The 24,401-nt window shown below is 41.3% G+C and overlaps 2 protein-coding genes across 3 annotated transcripts in view; one reads left to right on the top strand and one right to left on the bottom strand.

Moving 5' to 3' along the window:
- Positions 1-13,829, bottom strand: part of BABAM2 (BRISC and BRCA1 A complex member 2) — a 307,510-nt gene extending 293,681 nt beyond the window's left edge. For both annotated transcript variants that reach the window (XM_024198185.1, XM_024198186.1), the window contains exons 1-2: positions 13,724-13,829; positions 9,704-9,865 (exon numbers count right to left, since the gene is read on the bottom strand). In XM_024198185.1, coding sequence (XP_024053953.1) covers positions 9,704-9,865; positions 13,724-13,761 — 200 coding nt within the window. In that variant the 5' untranslated portion in view covers positions 13,762-13,829. The remainder of the gene's footprint in view (positions 1-9,703; positions 9,866-13,723) is intronic.
- A 288-nt stretch (positions 13,830-14,117) lies between these two features.
- The window catches only part of RBKS (ribokinase), a 99,494-nt gene continuing 89,210 nt past the window's right edge, over positions 14,118-24,401 (top strand). The window contains exon 1 of the mRNA XM_024198172.2: positions 14,118-14,249. Coding sequence (XP_024053940.1) covers positions 14,188-14,249 — 62 coding nt within the window. The 5' untranslated portion in view covers positions 14,118-14,187. The remainder of the gene's footprint in view (positions 14,250-24,401) is intronic.

Here is a 24,401-nt window from a genome sequence, read left to right on the forward strand (position 1 = left end):
AAAAAAAAAAAAAAAAAAAAAAAAAAAAAAAAAAAAAAAAAAAAAATCATACGACTTGTTTATACTGCTGTATAAACTTATACACTGAAATGTAAGTACAATATTTATATTCCAATTGATCTATTTTATAATTATATGGTAAAAATGAGAAAGTAAGCAATTTTTCAATAATAGTGTGCTGCGACACTTTTGTATTTTTATGTCTGATTTTGTATGCAAGTAGTTTTTAAGTGAGGTAAAACTTGGGGGTACACAAGACAAATCACACTCCTGAAAGGGGTAGAGTAATCTGGACAGGTTGTCAAGTATCAGGGGGTAGCCGTGTTAGTCTGTATCTACAAAAACAACAAGGAGTCTGGTGGCACCTTAAAGACTAACAGATCTGTTAGTCTTTAAGGTGCCACTAGACTCCTGGACAGGTTGAGAGCCACTGTCGTGTAGGATGCACATAATCAAGAGTAGAGATAAAATTCTGGCCCCATTGAAGATAATGGGTGTTTTGCTATTAATTTCAATAGGGCCTAGGAATCCACAGAAATAGGTATGTTGAGAAAAAATAATATTTTAAAGAAACAGATTTTTATATTTTTATTAGAGTTTCTATTTATAGTTTCACAATACTCAGATTACCCCAACTTCCTCCATGTTTTAATCAACAGTATTTCACTAAGATACCTTTGTCTTCTTAATAATAACTAATATATCTGACCTTAACAGCAGTCCCAATATCACTCCTGAACCTCTTTGTTGTAGCTGTTTTTCTTTTGTAATCACCTAATCTTCTCCGTTGTCTGCCTCCAACACATCAAATACAGAGATAAAATAACCTCTCTAATTGTACTTAAGATTCCCCCTGCTTATGTATCCAGTTCATGCACATGAAAGTCAGTCCTTCATGGTCAAGCTGCTGATCTCATCTCACCTGCACTTAAAACTTCTAAATGCATCTATTGACTAATGTGTCTGACCTGAGACTGAAAATAAGAGCCTACCTCCTCTGCCTCAGTTTCATTGTAAAACACCACAAAACAGCCATTTAATCCCATATCTGAGTTGCAGGAAAACGCATAATTTAGCCATGTGCATCATGGAATATGATGGGCTGAGAAGAGCTTTAGACAAGGAATTTAGCAAAACAGCTGTCCTTCTACATAAATCCATTTCTTCTTCACCCAGTGCTGTTTACAAGGAAATTGGGGCAGAAGACCAACTTTCTTTTTGAGTCTCTGGTCAGATATACCAATCAGTTAAAAATCTTGGGTGCACTGACCATGTCTGGAACTTATCCAGCAAGTATTTAATTGCATTTGTTAAAATAAGTAATTAAATGTCACTTGTCCATATCAGATATTTAGCTGCACCAGGCTTTTGACTATTATGGTTTTCATAGCCTCCTTAACAGCCACCTTTACACAGAAAGGAAGCCTTTTATGACAAGAGCTTTTTTTGCACAGTGCTGCCCTATGCAGAGAAAAAGGAAGGCAGTTTTGACAGTAAGAAGCTCCTGGCAGAAATCTCTAGTACATTAATAAAAAGTCTTGTTTTCAAAAAAGGTAGAATGGGTCAACCAGGTATGGACAGCTAGAATAAATAAAAAGTCTTCTCTCTACCACAAACAGTTGGAAGTGCATTTAGCAGGTAGATTTAGTGCTATATCATGTCAAAATCTCTACAACCAGACAACATCAGACCAATTGGCACCCTCACAAATAGCTTCCCCTCATTGTTATTGAAGTGTACACGTGGCTGAAACAATATTCAGCGTTTGTGAGGTCAGACAGGAGGAAGTCTCTCACTTTACCAAACTAAAGATATCAACATAAAAACATGCAAGACAAAATTTAAGGTGAATTGAGAAAGAGAAGTAAGTGGTCTTTCATGAAGCTGTTAAACCACAGACCCCAGGCTAACACAGCAATGGCAGTTACTAACCATAATTCATTTCAAAGTTCTAATTTTCTTTTTAAACCTTATAAACACTTATCTTTTTATCTACTCACCCCATTTAGGCAGGCAAACAAATGCTCTTTTTTCTTTCAAGGTTATTACTTGCATCACATATATACATTTTACAGGAGTGTCCAAACTTACTGTCCCTCTGGGCTGCATACAATAATCTTCAGAAGTTCAAGAGCCGCAAGACATGTGCAACCTTTACACATGCATTTTTTAAAATATTAACATCCTACTTACTGTAACACTGTTAATTACTGCTAGAGCTAAAGGCCTTGTGGATCTCCATCCTGGTTGTAAGTCTTTGGAAAACTGGTTGATACGTTGTCAAGGTGGTAAGGAGGCGCTCTGTCAAATGTTGATTTGTAAGGACTACACAACATTTTGATTTTACAAACTTCATCACAGAGTACAGCGATTCACAAAAGTATGTTGTGCCAATAATTGAAATGAGTCGCACACTAGTCTTTTTGAGTTGAGGATACTTCATTCCTGGAACTTGCTTCCAGAATTCAATTGTAGACTGATTCAAGCATCATCTTTAGAGCCTGGTCTTCCTGGAGTTCCAATAGTTCCCTTTCTACAGTAGATGTTTCTGTAAACCATGGTTTTGGGAATTGGACAGCCATCATTGATCACATCAACCATGAAATGGTTTACAAGAAAGGTGAAGCAGGATAAGTCTTCAAACCTGGCCTGAAAGTCATCAAGTAGTCCTTGTAATTTACCTCTGTATTCCTCCAGTTTGTGATCTTCTTTGATTTCAGGGAACGTGTTTACCCTAAGTGGTGGAAGTCTCTTGACACTGTCTCTTTGCAAAAGCTTTAATTTGTTCTGGAAGCTGAAGACTGAGTAAGGTCAGAAATAATCTTATCCTTCCCTGGGCGTGCCAAGTTGAGAGTTTGCAGATGCTGCATAATATCAGTGAAAAACATCAGATCCTGCATCCATTGCTCATCTTTCAGTTGTAGATAGGACTTTTCCTTTTCTTCAAAGAAAGCACTGATAGGTTCCAACAGTTCCACAAACCTATTTAAGACATTGCTGGTTGTACCTCACAATACAGTAGAAAGAGACATCATTAGATTTGTCTTCAAGATTCAGCTCTTCAATGAAATTTTTGAACTGTCGATGAATCTTCCCATTCGAGAAGATGAAATTGACAGTTTCTAGGACTATTTTTGTAACATTTTTATACTTAAAGTATCTGCCTATCACATGTTCACAATGGATGATGCAATGAACAGGGAGACACTCCAGAAATTTGGGATCGCTTTTCAAGAGTCCAATAAGGGCTACTTCCCCCCCCCACCCCACCCCCACCATTGCAGGCGCTCCATCCATTGCAACACTGACAAGTTTATCCAGTGGTACTTCCACATTTGTCAATGCTTTGTCAAGTGCGTTCTTTATGTCAACACCGCGGGTTGTTTCTTTTAGCGCCACTATGTCCAACATTTATTCTTTCACAATTACATCTGTGGAAACATAGTGAACAAATATTGCTTGTTGTGGTTAATCTTGAATATCTGTGGACTCATCGACAGCTAGGCTGAATGCTAGAGAATTATTTAGATCATTTTGCTGGTTGCTTGCAATATCAGCACTGATTTGGAAGATTTGCCTCTCTGTAGCGTGGGGCAAAATTGGAATTTGCTGTATTAGTCCTTGATGTTTTGTGTTACTTGGATCTAAAATTGCAACCACTTCTGCAATATTCTTCTTAACAAATTCTCCATCACAATATGGATGTTTAGCACGAGCGATATTCCATGCCATAACAAAACTAGTTACAGTTATTGTGTCAGCTTCCTTACTGAATGCAGAAAGTAGTGTCTGAGGCATAATTTTAATGTGGTTAGCTTGTTTTTCCTTAATTCTGATCCAGGATGGTACTTAGACGAAAAGTTATTGTGAGTCGTTTCGTAGTGATGTTTCAAGTTGCTCGCTTTATAGTGAGAGAGTGATGAATTGCAGATTAGGCACAGGGGTTTGCCACCTTTACTAGTGAATGCAAAATCTTCCTCCCATTCTGGCTGAAAACTTCAGTTTTCTTCTTCATACTTGCGTTTCTTACAGTTTAAGGATGTCATTGTCATCCATGAAATTAGCTTAGGGTTAACACTTAAATCTAAAACTATTCAAATGTGACTTATGAACAGTACACACAGCCTGTAGTGCAGTGGCTCTCAAACTTGGGCCGCCGCTTGTTCAGGGAAAGCCCCAGGCGGGCTGAGCCTGTTTGTTTACCTGCCGCGTCCACAGGTTCGGCCCATCGTGGCTCCCACTGGCCGTGGTTCGCCGCTCTAGGACAATGAGGACTGCAGGAAGCAGCAGGGGCCGAGGGACGTTCTGGCCGCCTTACCTGCAGTCCCCATTGGCCTCGGCCCGTGCTGCTTCCTGCAGTCCTGGAGCGGCGAACCACGGCCAGTGGGAGCCACGATGGGCCAAACCTGCGGATGCGGCAGGTAAACAAACAGGTTCAGCCCGCCTGGGGCTTTCCCTGAACAAGCGTCGGCCCAAGTTTGAGGACCACTGCTGTAGTGTGCAGCATGCAGGGAGATCACAGCACAGGAAGTCTGCACAGCACTACAATGATGCAATTTCCTGTTATAATGAGCATGTGCAGCTGAAGCCGGAGCCTAGGCGCCATCTGCAAGGCTGAAGCCCCAGCACCAGCTTGCCTCGTCCTGCGGGACTGAAGCCCTGAGCACTGCCTCGCTGTTTCCTGCAGGGCTGAAGCCTCAAGTATCAGCGCCCCTGCCTCTGCGGGGCTGAAGCCTCGAGCTCCGGCTCACCCCGCTACGCGATGAAACCCTGAGCCTCCGCGCACCCCCAGCAGGACTGAAGCTGCAAGCGCCAGCTCACCATCCCCCACGGGACTGAAACCCCAAGCCTCAGCACCCCCTGGTGGGGCTGGAGCCGCAAGCAATTTTTCATAATAGTATCTGTCCATCAACAAAAGCCATCAGGCCTGTCAGACTTTATCCTAAACCAATCAAATACAGGTTAAAAGAAATGTATGTGAATGATGGAATGCAATTTTTCCTCTAGTACCTGAAGCAGAACCTCTCACTTCAACTGATATAATGCCTGGAGATTAAAGGGTTAAGGGAAACACTATTGCAATAGGGGAGTCATTATTTCACAGTACATTCCAAAATGATATACTGAAAAACTTTAAAATGTAAATGTGCATTTACATTAAAAAGGGAAATACCCATATGAAAAAGGAACTACCAAAACACATCACAGTCGGTTTGCTAAACACAGAAAATAAAGTAACATTGTTGGTCAGGAATCACGGCAACAAATCCATGAACATCCTACTAAAGCTCTATATAGAACTTGCATGTTGCCAGCATCTGCTCCAGAAAGTACATCATTATTTTTTACCACTGCTGTATGCACATTCTTATTTAGGAATTTAAATGATTGTAAAGGAAGACTGATGTCAGAGATCCAGGGATCAATGAGAAATTTGGACAGGCAAAAACATCAAAATACCAAAACTGATTACTACCAAGGGATTACAAGAGGAGAATTTTCCATTGAATCTCATTGCAGAAAACACAAAATAGACTATATGTATAGCATCCATATTTTATTTATATGATTATGTAGCACCTAGAAGAAAATTATACAGAGCTCAAACCTAGTCCATATAGTTCTGCTCTTAAAACTCTGCCTGGTCCAAGACCTCTAACTAACCAAAACAAATTAAATAATAAAAATATTGACTAAATAAAAAGCCTTATAGTATGATCTGAAGCTCACCAACCTTGGGCTCTGATGTACAGTCAAGGAAAACAAGTTCCACAGGCCAAGACCCTCTACTGAGAATGTCCTTCCATCAACCTCAGAAACACAAATGCTTGAGGCCAGAGACCTCAACTGTTGTAATATGAGATAGGAAAGATGGCAGCCTCTTAAATAACTGGATCCCAGCAACACATAAGGCTTCAAAGAAAGGCTTTCATATGGAAGACCATTCCATTTCTACATCAATCTGGTTGATAACTGATTTTCCCCATTCACATTCTCTGCTCTACTTAAATATTGAACTCAATGAAAAATGCCTTCAGCCACACCTCATTGATCTATCATTAGATTTTTAAAACACAGCACGGTTAGGAAGTAGTCAGCACATGGAAGAAAGACCTCCAAAGAATTCAGTGCTGCAGGATGTGATGTTGATGCACCAGGAGGCACTCTTCTCTGGGTCAGTAATGAACTGATAACCCATCAAAGTGTGAAGTGTGTTGATTCATTCAAACACTTTTTGAAGAGTAGGGCTTTTATTAATACACTAGAGGTGCCTGATAGTGTCTTTTTAACACCAAAACTGATGCTGTTGAAAGTGACATCTTTCAGATGTGTTATAGTATCAAGGACCTATTTTTGTTCACTGAGGAGTCCATAGCACTTTTCACAAGGACGAGAGTGCAAAATTCTGATTTGAGTAAGTATGCACTTCCTACCTAAATTCTTCCTGCTATTTCATTTGGAATACAGTATTATTTCTCTCTTCTTGTTATGCAGTGTTTCTGACCACTGTTAAATAATTGCCACAATCCACTCCAAAGATGTCTGCATTTCAACAAAGTCCTTATAGGGCCAAATCCTGAAGGCCCTACTCACATAAATAAAGGTATTAGGCTCACGCTAAAGATTGTATGTCTCTACATTTGTAACACACTTTGAATTATGAAAATATAAAAAATTATTATAAAAAACACATATACATACAAAGACTGCAGAAAAAAAAATGAGGGATTTCCTTACCATGACACTCTCCTCCCACACTCCCAAGCAGCACGAATTAACATATCATTATATTTTATCTGCTGAATCATATTGCTTAACTGCACATCAGTGCTTTACTGAAGTTTGCAAAACATGGAGAAACCTTAACTCTACCATGAACCTAGACAGTAAATTTGGAAAAGTAAATGGTAAATATGTTCTTTACTGAAAACATCTAACACATGGTTTGACTTCAAAATAGCACAATGATTAAAAACACTTTTTAATCTTGCTGATCATTTATAATTCAAAATTGATTGAAATGATATGATAGAAACTTAGAGCTTGATCCTGCACCTTTCAAGTCAATGGGAATTTTTCCACTGACTTGAATGGAAGGAGGATCCCACAGTTCCAAAATGCGGATGATAATCTCAGTTTTATAACTATCCCATAACATGCATTAAAAATATGCAATCTCTTGTAAATGCTACAAATATTCAAAAAACTCTACCACTATGACCCAAAAAACTCTACCACTATGACCCAATGCAGAGCATTGCTAACTCTAATTTATAAAAACCTGTAACATAATAACTGGATGGCTAGTAAAAAGATAGGTTTCAGAGTAGCAGCCGTGTTAGTCTGTATCCGCAAGAAGAACAGGAGTACTTGTGGCACCTTAGAGACTAACAAATTTATTAGAGCATAAGCTTTCGTGGGCTACAACCCACTTCTTCGGATCTTCTTTAGTAAAAAGATAAGAATTCATTCACATTTTGGTCATGTGCAATCCACAGATTTTAGATAAACAATCTGACTACCCAAGCAGATCCCTGAAACACTGTGGAAGAGGAGCATATTATCTATGCTCACAGTTACTGAAATGGCCACTTGTCAAAATTTTAGGGTCACAGAACTTTTATTTTCTGTAGCATGTTTTGATGTTCTTTTAATATTGTCAATCTATGCAGAGGGTAGGGGTTTTTTTATTATTATTACAAATTCTTACGTGCCCTGTAATAAACAAACCCTTAGCAGTGCTTTGGCAGAGACATGTGCCCACAGCTTTGGTCGTATTCCCACAAAGTTATGATCTCTCTTTTTTTTAATTTAACTTTTGATTTTTGAAATTACAACATTTACAGGAAAACTAGAAATATTTACTCGACAGAGACTTCAAACATTTCTGTTCAGTCAGTCATTTCCAAACATTCAAGCTTCAGGTTCAAATGCCTCTTCCTCACTTTCAACACTCACTAACTTTAGGCCTGATCCAGCACCAGTGAAATCACAAAATGGAAGTTATGTGACTGACTTCGAAGGGAGCAAAAGCAGGGTCCTTGTCCCCACCTACAGCTCTTCTTTCCTTTTCCTCCTATTTGTGCCCAGTCCTCCCTCCTAATGGCTCCTTTTGTTCATGTCACCACCTATATTTGGAACAGCCTCCCATTTCCTGTAGGCATGAAGTGTTCTCCCTCTCCTCCTCCAAATCCCTCTACATTTACAAAGGCTTCAAACTTTCATCTCATCACTCAAGATGCCTCCCCGCCATTCGATACTTGTAATTGTATCCCATTATATCTATTGTTAGATCATAAGGAAAGAACTCACAAGGAATTTGTCTGTTCTACATTTCTGAAGCGCCCTGCAAACTCTCACAGTGCTTTATTGATAACATATTATTATACCCCATAAGTAAACTATAACAAAATCAGCAACCTTGCTGAAAGCCCACAAGCTTTACATATATTAAAAACATTTGCAGCTAACATATGTGAGGGGCAAGAGGAATTATTAGGGGTAATTAACATCCCTAAAGAGCTAATACAATAGCTATTAAATCCTGATGTTTTGGAAAAAACTGGTAGTGTGAAAAAAGTAGGGCTAACAGAGATTTTTCAAGTAAAACACAGACTCTTGAATTAATCCAATTCAGTCTCAGCAAGAGCCCACATACAAGCTTGAATATGAGGCGCAACCAGCAAGTATCAAGACATAGCTGGGCCCTGGAATAAGAAAATATTAGGACATAAGTACTAGCCCTGGTATATGGCAGAACCTAGACTCATTCGTCACGCATTGGGACATATACCCACTCTTTGGGGCTACTTCTTTCAAGTCCTAGATTCCTGTGCATATACACTAGATACTGTGCATAACTATACAATATAAAAAATCCTACCTAAAAGGAGAAACTCACCAGAAAGAACATTTAGAGAAATAAAGAATGAAAAAAATCATTTTTCTTTTAGAAAAAAAAAATCAGCCAGAAAAAACACATCTTAGTGTCATGCCGCACATATAATGTACCTTGTAAAGTCAAGAAACAATCATTTGGTTTTGTGTACATCTCTCCCTCATTCCCCTTTGCCTAATGTCAATTGTTGTGTAAGTCACATTTAACCTAGGTTGTAAACTCCTTGGGGCAGAGATTGCCTCTTTACTATCTCAGTAAAATGCCATGTACACCTCTAGAGTTCCCCCAGTACACATAATAATAAAAATTAAAAGCAAATATGAATCTAGTAATTTAGTAAACCCTACGCAAATGGATGGCCCTGCTGATAATTGGCACATATTACAAATGTATCTTACTTACCTCTTGAGAGAAATCAGTCAGGAAGGAAGAGCTATTCTTCCTCCCTTACAGCATGGAGAGGTCATGTTCATGGCCAGAAGCAAGGCTATTCAAGTTTATCTTAATCTAGAGCAGTCAATATCCAGGTTAAAGTGAGAAAGCAAGCAAATGACAAAATCTTCACAGCTCTGGGTTTACTGCTTAAGGATCATATTATCAAGATGAAAATGTTTTAGAAAGAAAGCTATTACCAATAGCACAACAGATAAAGTCACAAATACTAGAGAATGGTAGTGGAGGACAAAAGAAATCTAGTTAATCTCTCCGTTCCATATACATTAAAATACATACTGACACAGTAAAATCAGCACTCTAAATAAAAATATATGGCCTTCTTCTCAAATACATTATTCAAATACTTACCCTGATTTCAGGTCTGTAATTCTTAGACAGTTAGTAGCATCCAATCCTACTTTTCCATTTCTGACCACATTGGAAATGAAAGGAGAGAGTGCCGGCGAAATTCTGTTCAAAGCAACTTCAGGAGACATTTTAACTTGTCCTTCTTTCCTGCTGTACTGAGCTCTGCATGGGGAAAATCAAGAAAATTACCTGGTGCAAATTCCCATGCCATGTAAGTAACTCAAAGGAAGCACTGGGATACCAAAGGTTTTTTTTAAAAAGCAATAAATTTGATGTGTTAGGTAACTATTATTCTAACACAGTGATGAACTCAAATGTTCAGGAATGTTCCGTAATTATAAACAGACTGAACTACATACAGGTTTATAAGAGAAATGAGCAGAGTATGATAAGGCAGTTCTCTCCTCCTAACTCAATAATCATGGGCAAGTGGTCAGATCAGGAAGGCTACTCATTGAATCTAAACAAAATAATTGAATCTTTCCTGGCTCTCTGCTTTTACTACAGATCCAATCCCTATCAGTACGCAAAATCAACTGAAATGGACCAGCCTGACTCCTAAAAACATAGCAATGCTTACAGCCCTTGCAAATTAAAAATCCATAAGTGACAAATCCTGGCCCCACTGAAGTCAATGGGAATTTTGTTATTAACTTCAATGGAATCGGATTTGGCCCCCTAGGTAGATCTTCACGTGTAATTTCTAATGAGAACAAAACATCAGAAAATAGATTAATTTCACTACTACAGCTGGTACAACCAGGACTGGCATCACTTCTGCAATTCTATTTCTTCACTAAATACCTATTTGGAAAGACTTCACTCAACATATCAGATTTACTTATTAGTAACAAATAATATAATGTTTATCATCCAAAGATCTCATTGCACTTTTACAAAGGTATCACTATTCCCATTTTAAAGATGGGGAAACTGAAGCGCAAAGACATACGGGTAAAATTTTCAGAAGTGCCTACGTGACATGGGAACTTAGGTTCAATTAAAAGTCAATGGGACTTAGGTGCCTTGGCCATTTAGGTGCTTCTGAAAATTTAACCCTGAATGATTTACTCAAGATCATGCAGAGTCACTGGCACAGCAGAGTACAGAAACCAAATTCTGTACTCTGCTTCTAGATCATAGCTTTTTATGTGTTTGAAAAGGTCAACTGATGCTCTATTTACCCTCTTACTGCAACACAGCCTTCAGTTAGTCTGGACAATATCTCACATCCTCTATGTACAACCCAGTAGAGTTCATATATACAAAAGCATCTCCAGAAACCAAATACACAAAGAATAAGCCTAAGATCTGGGGGATTTGAAATTTCACCCTTCTCTCCACTTTCATTTATGCTATTTTTCCTTCTCTTATCAACGCTGCTTCTTGTAACTGCTGTTACTATGATATCTTTCTTCCAGAGAACAAGACAAAGACAACAATAATGCTGTGTATGGACTGTGGCTATTATCAAGTGTTCCATAAAGAGAATAATTAGTTCCCTGCAGTAAAACCTTCACAATATCATGTTTTTTCTCTTGTTTTAACTTGAATCAAATCCCAATTACAAGCATTAGTAGGCGACTAATGGCTAATTCCTACAAATTGATAACTCCCTGTAATGGGTAGCAGTGTGAAGTATCTGATTTAAAAATTTAGCTTTTATGAAAGTCATTCACGTGAAAATATAAATCTTCAAGAAACAGAGCCTAAATTAGCACTTTTTAAACATTATATTCAAGCAAAGGCCTAGCACTTTATGGCAACCAAGAGACAATTACATTAGTGTCTATCTTACATAATTATCTCAACTGAAAATCATAAGGTTGCCAGTACGCTATTGTTCATGGCATTTCCAGAAGGCACAGCAACAAATATCTGTGATTGTTTTCAGCTCAGCTTGGATGGATTGTCATGGACTACGTCCCCATAGCCTCTTTGAAAGACACATAGGAACACCCGGACGTAAGTGTTGAGGAAGATAGTAGTTTTCACCCATTTCCTGTACAATGTGAGGGGGGTGACCCTTTCACCTTTCTGCATAAAAAAGGAAGTGAGTTCAGTTTTGACTTTGTATTATATGGGTGATCTTTTTTCTGATTCAACATAATCTTCAGTCACTTGAAGCTGTACCTTGCAGGATCAGGCCCTTTATCTTTGAGTCACAAAACACAAGGATACCGTCAGAATAAAGGGCTAACAGCGCCTACTCATTCTCCTCATCCATCTCTGATTATGAGGTACAGCACATCATGTATTTTATACCCATATTACTTCCACGCTACACAAGTGAGTTATTGCTCTCTTTATCAACATCACACAATGCTTAAAGAGATACTATCAACTAAATTTACAAATAACATTCAAGTTTTGTAAACAGAGGTTTTACAAAATACAATATGTTAACAATCTGTCAGAATTTTTTTTTTAATTTTAATTCAGACTGAAATGTTTTCCCCCAATTTAATCCTTCTTCTCAGTACTGGAAACAAAACACAACAGTACTGAGTTAACCAAAGTGAAGTGAAAGTGACCAGAGAGCAAAAGTGACCAGTCAAAGTTTCACTACCTAAAACAAAATACTTGAAAAAACAAAAAGCACAAATAAAAAAAGTAAATTAACGTCTTTTAGTCCTTGCAGTTTTAATAATCTGTTACTAGTAACACAGGTAAAACTAACATATGCTTTTTACTCTTAACAATGACTCTCTAGATCTGAGGAAATTATGAGTGGGAACTGCATCAGGCAGCATGAGGGATCCTAATATAGGCTATGCCCTTCCCTTCAACCTGGATGGCAGCATTATGGATATTACATAAATTAATCCATATGAAAGCAGTAAAGAATATACTGGAGGAAACAATTCTAAACTGGCAGAGGGAATGGATTTGAAATTACTTAAAGGATCCTTTCCATCTAATTCCTGATTCTATAATTGCCACCAAACTTTCCTTTGCAGGAAAGTCCTTCATTCCAAGGATCTTTTATAACACACATTTTAAAGTTCACATTGTCCCACAATGGGGTCTTCTGATAAGCAATATGGTACAGACCACTATGTTACCTCTCCCCACCTTCTTTTACAAGGTCTGCAGGAGAAAAAACACTATACCAGGGTTTCCTAAATAAGAGTTGCATTGATGATCTGTTGAAAGCCTGAGGATGATACTAGCAAACATAAAATGGGGCACTGGCAGGTTGGTGATGCCCTTAACTTTAACATAAGTGTGGGGACTGTAGAGATAACAAGTCTTCCACATTCAATGCTCCATCCTGATCCGAGACAAAGCCACTCGGATCAGGATATTGCTTCACAAACTCCTATTTTAACAGAGCACTGTAGCAGCCATCTGTTTTCTTATCAGGATGGATGCTGGAACCTGTCACTTACACAGGGGGCAATGCATCAGTCTAATAGAATTGCTTTGAGCAAGGCTGCAGGTTAGAGTGTAAACTCTTTGAGGCAGGGACTATCTTTTTGCTTAGTGTTTGTACAGCACCTAGCACAGTGGGATTCTGGTAAATGTCTGGGTCTCCTAGGTGCTACTGCAATACACATGACAACAAGACCAGGCACCTCTTCAGGCTCAAATGTTGAATCTGGAGACTCATCACCACCACCACAGGCCACACTGAGATTAGACCAATGCACCCCACCGCAGGAACCACTGCAGTCCAGTGGCAAACCTATTCCACGCTGGGACCCCTCGTACCACCGCCATGGGGAGAGGCCTTGTAGCAGGATCCCTCGTGCCAACGGTGGGGAGAGGCATCCAATATGTTGGGACCCCTTCTGCACCCACGTTGGGTGGGGGATGGGGGAAGCATAACCTATAGCAGGGCCCCTCATACTGCATGGGGCAGCCCCTCCCCTAGTTCCCCTCCATATCTACGCCACGCCCCCCAGGGCGAGAGAGACACGGGAGGAGACCCACCCCATTACCCCGTTCCCCACCCCCACCCTAGCCTGCTGGGGGCGCTGCTCCCTCTGGCCCCTCCCCAGCGCTGTCTCTAGGTACCTGCAGTCACTACGGGGCAGTAGAAAAAGCCTTAGCATCGGCCGCGGGCACGCGCCTTATCCCTGCACAATCTAACGGGCGCGCCCCCTGTCTGCGGCGTGCGCGCTCCCGGTCCGCAGTTACCGGGAGAACGGGGGTGGGGGGGCACGTAACTGTAGGGGACTCCACACATGCCTGAATGAATGTCCCAATCTCCCAGTAGCGGAGGCCGCAGCCAAGAGGGAGAGGAGAGAGTGGAGGGGGTGACCCATAGGGCGGGGAAGGAACGAGACAATGGGGGGGCGGGCACTGCAATCAGGCATTTGAGAGGAGCAACCCTGGGCTGGCCGAAGGACCCCCGTTGGCAACCAGCGAAACTCCGGAAGTGGCTGCGCAGGCAGCAGGGGGTCAAAGTTCACAGGACGGAAGCCCCGCCGCTGAGCCTAGCGCAGTGTCTTAGGGCCTGTCCCTGCGCCTCTGGGGCTATGGCAGCTGCTGGCCCGGCTGAGGTGGTGGTGGTGGGATCCTGCATGACCGACCTGGTCAGGTTAGTACGTGGAGTCGCTCGCTGGTGCGGTGACAAGCGAGCGCTACTCGGTGTCCCAGCCCCGCCCCCATTGCTCGGGGGCCTCGACTGAGGCTCAGAGACGGGGCGGGTCACATAGTGGGTCAGAGGCTGCAAGAGAACCCAGGGGTCCTGGCTGTAAACCACAGATCACACTGGGCTGGGAAAACCCTCTTGCCCCACGAGCCTGTGCTAGTAAAAACAGTGTCAGGTTTCCTTCCTACTGTGCGTGGATGAACGGGGAGGAACAGGCTGAGTGTCGTCAGGAGAGCAGCACTGAGCTGCCAGTCAGAAGGGAGGGTGGATGGAGGGGGTGAATGGGAGTGAAGCAAAGACCTGCTTCGGGTGTAGGGGGAAAGGAGAAGAGGCTGAGCAGAACAGTATAACTGAGCTGCCAGTTAGAGGGTTGGTTCTAGCTGATGTCAGCCATGCAAGTAATACTTTGAGAGAAGAGTGTAGACCCAGGGAGAAGTGCACTGAGAGGAATGCCTGAGGCTGACCCTCAGTTTGAATGCATTGTCCGCTAGCGCTTTAATCAGCCGCCTGTGGTAACTTGAGGACAGGGAAGATTGAGTCTTGAGTTTCCAGTTTTACTCAGGCTGTTCAAAGTTCTCTTTGCCAGAAAGGCAAATTAATTTTTTCACTCAGACCATAGTAGTCTGTGACCCCTGCCTTAGATCCAGGCAAGCCTACCAGAAGGACAGTTTGATTTGATCTGAAGAGAGTAAATAAAGCGTGCAAACAAATCTGTAGCTAGTTCAAAGGCGATTTTCTCCACCACATAGGCAAGAGATAGTTTAATATGCTAACCAAGCCAGAGTAAGCTCTATGGTAAAAAGAGCTATATTAGTTGTTGTTCCTGTGAAACACATTTGATTTGATTTTTAAAGTGGGAGATGGCCTCTCATATTTTTACATACTCACAAATATTGTATTGCCAACCTCAAGTATTGAAGAAACATGAGCATTTTTTTTTAAATGTTTGGTTCTTGGTTTTTGCCTTCTGGTTTTTGAGCCTTTCAGGTCATGTTTTCAAGCTTTTCTACAAAGGTTAAAAACCTTTTTTAAAAAAATATGAAAGCTAAGATTCTCATGAAATCTCTTGATTGCCACAGCGGGGGTTTTATGAAAAACACCAAATATTGCAAGACTTGCAGTAAAATCGCATGAGTTGGCAACAGTGCAAATACAAATTTAAAGTGCCTGGCTCTGTCAGCAGCAGCTAACTTGCAAATCACTTGACTTGTGCACTATTTTAAACACACATTTTAAAACTATGTATAAGCAGACTTGGTTGATTAAAATAAGACTTGAAAAATGTCTGGAACACATGAACTGACTCTACTGAGTTTTCTGGTTAACACACACACACACCCCTCAAACCAGCCCATCAACCTATATCAGCATGGGATAATACTGAAGTTGCTGGTCAAGAAAGTATAAAATACATGGCTCAGAAGAATATGGAATGTGCGAAACATAGACACCCATTCCAGAATTCATGAAAAACTGTCCATGGGTTTTGTGTCAGGAAGATTAAGTGTTTTGTGTAATTTGTAGAAAGCATCAGAAGCTTAGAAGAAACATAGTCCTCTTACAAGACCTTTTAGAATTGATCCCTACATGTACATGAATTCTCCAGCACAGATTTAAAAGTACTAAAATAAAAAATGTGGCCCTTTATCCACAAAAAGTTCCTGTTACTAGTTTGTTCTGTAAAATGCAATACAAGGAGATGCAAAAGTTTGTCACATATATGACACAACTGTCACAATTGTTAAATGCAGTTACAGTCTTAGGCCCTGTCCTGATTGGAAAAAAGTGTGTTTCAACTGTGTTAGTTTAATGTGATTAAAGCTTGGCCCTTGTTAAAACACATAGGATAACACATTTGAAGTCATGTTAGCTGGACCTTTTATAGCTGATGGATTAAAACATATTAGCCTGCACATTAATAGGCATTGGAGGGCTTTTCACTTGTGTTAAGCTAACTTGATTTAACTAATGTGATTGGAAAAACCTACCCATTTTGCTCTTCGGTACACCGGGCCTTGGGCCTTATGTGTAAACTAGTGTTTAAAAAAAAAAATGTGGAAGGCTGCAATAAAGTTAGCTCAGTTGAGCTAGCTTAACTTGCTTGAAACTCCACTTAAACTGTGTCTACATTGGTGGCAAGTGGGGTTTTCAATTCACTTTGTAAGCTGACTTGATTGAAAAAGCACCCCTTTGCTAAGTCTAGAGAGGTCTCTGCGATTTTGAAATGCTCTACATTTGCAGACCAAAAACTACTTTAATGTTGTATCAAATTACGTTAATATCCATGCTGAAGAAGACTTTATATGGGCAATTTCAAAGTCTCTGAGGGAGGTGTCTCAGAAATGCATACAGAAAGCAAGATGTATTACTGTGCTTGCTGATGGATCCAATGATGAATTTGTATCTGAGCTAAATCAGCGTGCATCAGATTTGTGGAAGATAGGAAACCATGTACTCTCTTTGCTGGTGTACCATCTGGAAATAAAAACAGAATCAGGGAAAGCTGGTGTTATCATGTGGGGAATAATAGCTTTGTGAGAGTTGTGGATATCAAATCAAAACTGGTTAGATTTTGTGTAAACAGGGAAGTGAACTGGAATAGCTATTCTGAAATATTTAATCTGGAATACTATTCCTGATTCACTCCCCATTTGGATGCTCTTATCCTGGAGTGAATCAGGAATAGTATTCCTGATTAAATTCACAACCTATTTTATTCTAGAATAATTTTCTGCATAGACAAGCCCTCAGTTTGAATTTAGATAGCAAAATTGTACATAGTGCTGGTCATGCTTAGACAAGATGCTCGTGTTGTAGTTGATGCCATGCAAAGCAGCAACCTGTGCTTTATATTCTAGATCTTCTATATAAAAAAATCCTATCTTGAAAAATTTGAGTTTGTGCTGAAAGACATTTAAATCTCTATGACTCTGGCAACCCAGCTAACCTGTGTCTGACCCATAATCACTTAACAAGAGGCATTACAATTGTATCAGGACAATTCACTTGTATGTAAATTTCAAAGAGATGTACTAGACCAGCAATCATTAACCGATTCATTTGTAGCAATAGAAACCAAGGGTAAATACTAAGTATATTATTCTTTGTTTACCTGTATACTATTAGATGTTTAACAATGTATCCAAATTAGCTTGTAGATGCTAATTCCTCTTCATGTCTTAATTGCCTTTATATTATGTATGCAACTGTTTTCAGTCAACCTTAAGATCAAAGATGAGACGCTGCATGAAATTAACAATATTGCATATATCGTCTTCAGCTTATCTATCCATGATATAATGTATAACCAACAGTTGCCTTATGTTAATCAGTGTAACTCGATTACCTGTGTATGCATAGTAAATAGAATGTTAACTTCCAAGTGATGGGACAGTGTGTGCTCAACAAAGAAGAATCCTCAGTCACATGCTGTGCTCAAAACACTGAACAGCCCACTTCAGCTATAAAAGTGAAACCTGGGGCCTGATCCTTTCATCTTTAGTCTGCTGAACTTTAAACAAGGAAAGTTTAACCTATAGGATTGAGATCTTCCAAGTAGTTATTTGGAATACCTGGGAAAATGTATGGAAAGATTCTCTATCAGACTTTACATCTAAGCAGCATTTGGATTCTGACCTTTTGAGATGGTTCCAGAGAGACTTTTACAAGCCAGCAGATATAACATCACTGCTACGATCCTGATCTAAGAACACTGAAAATTACTTGTATGTATATGATTCCTTAACCATTTAATAATTCTCTTCTTTTCTTAAATCTTTAGTTAGTTTACTAAGGATTGGCTGACAGAGTGATATTTGAGTAATATCTGAAATATATATTGACCTGAGGGTAAGCGTCTGATCCTTTGGGACTGGTAGCACTAGGGTGACCAGACAGCAAATGTGAAAAGTCGGGATGGGGGTGGGAGGTAATAGGAGCCTATATAAGAAAAAGACCCCAAAATCGGGACTGTCCCTATAAAATCGGGACATCTGGTCACCCTAGGTAGCACTCTAAGTATGGTGAATAGGGTTTTCAGTAACCTATCACTATTTGACCTGTTTGCCCAGATGGGCACCAAGGGCTGGAATGCCTAAAGGGAACTGTTTGGCTTCAGATTAACTAGTGTGGTACTGCAGAATTTCTTTTGTTACTGGCTTGATTAATCTAATTATAGAATAAAGAACCAGTTTTGGGGATTGTCTGCCCTATTTCTTGCAGTCTGCCCTGAGTATGGTATTCTCCATGCAGCCCATCCGGGCACCTGGTCACAGTCCCAAAGAATGATGGCAACTTCAAGCATTTACTGGTTACTGAGAGCTATTTTTGAGGTCTCCCCAATGTATGCTGGTTTACTAGTGAGGACAGAATACTGAAGGCAGTGATCAAAAGTTATTTGTCTGTCACCTATTTGGAACATATTGAAAAAATTAAATCAGGAGCTGATGTAGCCCAAGTTAGGGGCACTCTTAAGGAGATCAAGAGAGACACATTTTTGAGACGTTGCATTTAATGAAAGACTTATTCACCACTGAGACTTGAAGTCTATCTTACTTTTCTAGAGGAGAATCTTATTGTTGAGGATTGCCTAAGCTATAAAATGCTATGCTATGATTCACAGCAATGTAATACAATCTTCTGTCTGAACACTTAACCTTAAGGATGGCAGACTTGAAGGAATAAACAAGTCTGGGTCTTTGAGACAAAGTTACAAAAAATATCAGATGCATATGCTTGAAGCTGCCATTAAACATACGGATGCCAGATTCACCAGGCTATAGCAACAACCATTCAATACTTTACTGCATACAGTGGTCTAGCAATTTAAAAACAAACCAAAAAAGAAAGAAAGATGGTCCTTTACGCGGTGTACAAATTGAAATCTGCTAGACCAGTTTACACAAGTAGTGAGTGAGAAGAAAAAGGAAGCGTGCCTTGTTTCAAATATTGCTTCTAAAATTAGATTTAAATACCATCAAATTCACTAGAAATGACAGTGCACATGCATATTTTTTAAAAGGTTTTAACCACCAGGCTGCCTGCCTTTCAAGACTGCTTTTGTTAGAAATTCTGTTCTCACTGTCACATAGCCCTGCAGTGGCAGAACGTGGGTTTTCCACAATTACTTTATACTCACATACATATATGCAGTAGTAAACCACACTCTTCCGGCTTCTAGTGGGACCAGAACATATTTGTGGGCACAATCACAATCAACACTTCATCAGCAATAGCAGACAGTAGTAGTGGAAGACAAGACCAGCATTATTCTGTATCGATCAGATCTAGATATCAAAACAGATACAATCCATAATATTTAAATATTAGACATTTTACTTGAATTTTAAAGTTTTTATTCTGGCTCTCATTCCCAGATTGGTAATGGCAGAAGCATTTTGATTTATATTATAAGGGCAAGATAATAAACATATTAGCCCAATGAGAGTCAGACACTAAAAACACTTAGGCCTTGGCTACACTGGCGCTGTACAGCGCTGCGCTCAGGGGTGTGAAAACGCCCTCCCCCCCCCCCGAGCGCAGCGAGTGCAGCGCTGTAAAGCGCCAGTGTAATGAGCGCCTGCATGCAGCGCTGCAAGCTACTCCCCTCGGAAAGGTGGAGTACATACAGCGCTGCGAGAGAGCTCTGGCAGCGCGACTACACTCCTACGGCAGCGGCAGCGCTGTGAATTCCCAAGTGTAGCCAAGGCCTTAGAGTAAACACAAGAAACTTTAGTATAATGGTCCAAAACAGCAAATGCAGAGAAATCCGTGTAGATAATCTCTGCAGCAACAATATTTCATTTTAATTTGAGAGAATGAGACCACAGCCCAAAAATGAACAACGATGTTTTTTTGTTGGATGTTCATTATTTGAAAAAAAAAATCCTATAGATGTTAACCCCCCCACACACACACACACACACACACACACACACTCCACTCCAGTCTGTACAGTCCCACTTAGAGCTGGGAACTGAAACTAGGAGTCCTGGCTCCCAGCCCCCTGCTGTAACCACTATTATTATTAATTATTATAACAAGCTGGCTGACTGACTCTGGAAGAAATTTAAAGAGATGGCAGAGAGAGCATCAAGCTACAGAGCAGCCTGAGCCGAAATCAGAATGAACAGTAGTGACAAATGCATATATGGGATTAACCCCCAAGCACACTGTGAAGCCTTATTTTATTTGACAGATGGTGGATGTATTCTGTCTGTTTTTGACAGACACATGAGTCTTCTGTTCCCTCTAAACTTTGGAAATACTTACATAGTTTGTATTGCCAATAAAAGGCCAAATTCCCTGCAGTGTAAATTGAGGGAGTGCCACTGATATGCATCCTGGAGGGTTTTACACCTTCCTCTTAAAGCTCCAAAATTGGCCACTGCCAGACAGGATATTGAGTAAATGGTTTGTCGGCCAGTTCTGTTATGGAAATTCCTGTTCCTAAGTTATGTTCTTGCTAAAAATTGTAAAATAAATAAAAATAAAGGTAAATAATGTAATACCGCTTTAATTTCACTTTCTTTATGGGACAGAAATATTTCCTTCCTCTTCTCTTTCAAATGGACATTTTTTCCCTATTCTCTTCTCCTTCTTGGTTTCATGCGTGTCTTTTCCATGTGTGCACATTTCCACAAGCTCTCACACATGCACGTTCATCATATCATCTCTTTACAACATCCTTTCCTGGTTTTATTTTTTTTCTGCTTTTACCCACATGCCCCTAGCAGCAAAGGGAAAATCCTCCTCAATCCCCACAACCAATCTCCACAGCAGTGGCACCTAATTCTTCTTAGTTTCAAACTGCTGTTGCCTGCAGCAGGAGGAAAGAACAATTGTGAAGGCGTACAAGTACAGCTGCAGGAATTATTCTGTTGGATCCAGAGAAGTTAGTAAGGCATGAGAGAATGTGTCGTCTGTGAGATGTTTTTTTTTTTTATTTATGTAGTAATGAGAGACCTGGGCTTGACTTCAGAACCTTGACTCTTTCTATGTCTTGTTCTCTCTGACCCAGCAAGGCCTGGGTATCCAGTAATGCAGCATGCAGCCTCTGTGTTGTGTGTTCTGCAATGACTCCTATGGCAGATCTCAAAATGGCACTGATGAGCTCCAGAGGAAGTCCCATCCGCTCTTTCTTGGCTGTAAGGAAGACTGATGTGACTTGGGACTCTTGAAGGAATGAAGGGTGACCATCAATGGGGTGGAATCCTATATAATGGAACCCAGGGTAGGGGTGGCGGGGGTGGGGGGAGGAGTGTTCCTTGCACATAAAGTTCTTGAACACTTTAAATGTGATTAGTGACCTAAGCTATTACTGTTACCCACAATAGAAAAGTGCTGCACCATTTATCATGATCAACACTCACTGTCTAAGAGAAGCTGTTGTCTGGTAAAACAGGAGATGGTATGGATATTAACTAAGGAGCATTGGTAGTATTCAAGAAACCTGCTCAATACTTGCAAATGTTGTCCCTGGCTCTTACTGGTAACATTTACTTTTGTTGTTTGTTTTTAAAATAGGTATCTGAAGGTTGTGTCACAATTCAAGGCAACTGCACCTATATTCCCGCTCCGTGATCCAGCAAGAGCACCCACTTTTAGGCTTTAGCCCTCGCCTCTCTTAGACAGATACCCGTGTCTCTCTCCCTCCTGACTGGGTTTTTTGCATGAGGGCATAGTTCCCTGTCTACACTGTGTTATTCCCAGCAAACTAGACAGGCCAGCGTCTGCACTTAGCTCTCTCTCTTCAGAGACTATAGACATTGTAATTGCCCACAGCTGTAAGTTACCACACAGTTCTGTCAAAGCCAGTGGTACTCAACCTATTTATCGTTGTGGGCCACATATGCGGCCAACAATGTGTTACCTGGGCTGCAGGATGAGAACCAGAGCACGCACCCCCCACCAACTGCCCCCTACAAACCCTGTGTGGGGCCAGGCTCCAGGCCCCACCCTGGACTCGGCCAGGTTGCAGGGCAGCCAGGCAGCAGTCCCAACCCTGCAGGGCCGGCTGGCAACCCCAACCCCATGGGACGGTCCCTGGGTTCTGTGAGGTCGGGCAGTAGCCCTGGACTCCAACCCCATGAGGCAGTCCCCGGACTCCTGCTGGGCCGGCTGACAACCCTGGATACCCCTGCAGGGGCAGCCTTGGACACACTGGGCAGCCAGGCAGCCGGGAACCCAGACCCCGGGCGACCTGATGGCCTTTAGCACACAGCTGGGCCACAGTTTTGTACTAATTGTGCCGCATGCTGGCTGCAGGTTGAGAACAGCTGGTCTAAGCAAACACTTATATTCATATGGTGAAAGCATTACAGAAAAAAAAATATTAAAAACAATTTTAAAAATTTATATGCATGCTACTAAGCTCACCAGAGATCATCCCCCACCACTCCAACAGGGGCTCTGGTAGGAGTCAGTCCTTCAACCCCCATGCAGAGATCGTCCTGTGGTTACAAGTTCATAACAGTCTCAACTCAGAACAAACACACCGACTGGGCAGATCAGCCTGTTTCTTTGTACAGCTTGGGGTTTTGATTTTCAGATTCCGAAACAGTAATAAGTAGACAATGGTCCCTTCCTCAGGGCATAGCTTCAAAAGGCTGGATTTTTGCATAACCAGGAGGAAGGAATTTGCATTCACCTCCCCCCTACACATTTTCCAGTAAATCCACTTCACACATATTGTCCAAAAGAGCATTCTTGTCTGCCACATTATTCAGTGTACTCTTTTGATCATCCAGGCCTATAATAATACATAGCATTTGTATTTAATACAATGGACTCCAAAGATACTTAAACTTATTTCAATAAGGTTTTCTAAAGATGTTTCAGGAAATTCCTTCAGTCTGTTATGTGACAGATATGGCAAATATAAAGATGAAACTATCTGTACACTATCTTTTAATGCAGAAGTCCAACAGGACACCACTTATCAGACTTCATTTAACTAAAATTTCCCCTGCCTTTTCATTTGGGTACGGTGTCTTCACTTCTTGTCTTGAACTGTTGTGTAGTGTGCCTGTGCATTATCAAACTGCTGCCTACCATCCCAGAGGTGGCTGTATTTTAGTGAGGGGTTACATCATCCCCTTTTATAGATTTGTATATCTAGTTTGTAAATTGCTTTGGGATCCTTCAAGATAAAAGGCTCTACTTAAATGTAAGATCATTATCTCCTCCAGCATTCCTCCACTCCCTATGCTCTGCTCAGACATCTCTCTTTCACCTAGGGCTTGATCCTGCAAGGTACCGAGCACTGCAGCCCTGCTGCAGCAAAGCACTTAAACACAACTTATAACTTTTCAACCCTTGAGTAATCTCACCAACTCCTATGGGACTACTCAAGGGCTGAAAGTTAAGCACATGCTTATGTGTTTGGCTGGATTGGGGCCAGAATGCTCAGTACTGTACAGGATCAAGTTCCAGCTTCTGAAGTTATACCTTGCTTTGTGTTGCCGTATGCCTGAAACACAGTTCCCTTCCTCCCACTCCTTAAAAATGTACTTCTTCCATGAAGGATTCCAGCTATAATAGCCATGCCCAGTTCTTTGTTAATACTCATGCAGTTAGCCTTTTAGCCCTTCAGGGCAGAGACCTAATGTCTGTTTGGCACAGTGAATTTATTATATAGAACAGGGATGGGCAAACTTTTTGGCCTGAGGGCCACATCGGAGTATAGAAATTGTATGGCGGGTCATGAATGCTCATGAAATTGGGGATAGGAGTGCGGGAGGGGTGTGAGGGGTCCGGCTGGGGGTGTGGGTTTTGGGGTGGGGCCAGAAATGAGTTCAAGGTGCGGGAGGGGGCTCCAGGTTGGGGTGGGGGGGTGAGGGCTCTGGGGTGGGGCTGGGGATGAGGGGTTTGGGGTGCAGGAAGGGGATCAGAGCTGGGGCAGGGGGTTGGGGTATGGGGGAGGGGTGTGAGGAGTCTGGCTGGGGGTGCGGGCTCTAGGGTGGGGCTGGGGATGCGGGGTTTGGGGTGCAGGAGGGTGCTCTGGGCTGGGACCAATGGGTTTGGAGGGCGGGATGGGGATCAGGGCTGTGGCAGAGGATTGGGGCACGGGGGGGCTCGGGAGCAGGCTCCAGACGGCGC

Source organism: Terrapene carolina, unplaced genomic scaffold, assembly GCF_002925995.2.
Source record: "Terrapene carolina triunguis isolate 2854851 unplaced genomic scaffold, T_m_triunguis-2.0 Scaffold85, whole genome shotgun sequence".
NCBI lineage: Eukaryota > Metazoa > Chordata > Testudines > Emydidae > Terrapene > Terrapene triunguis.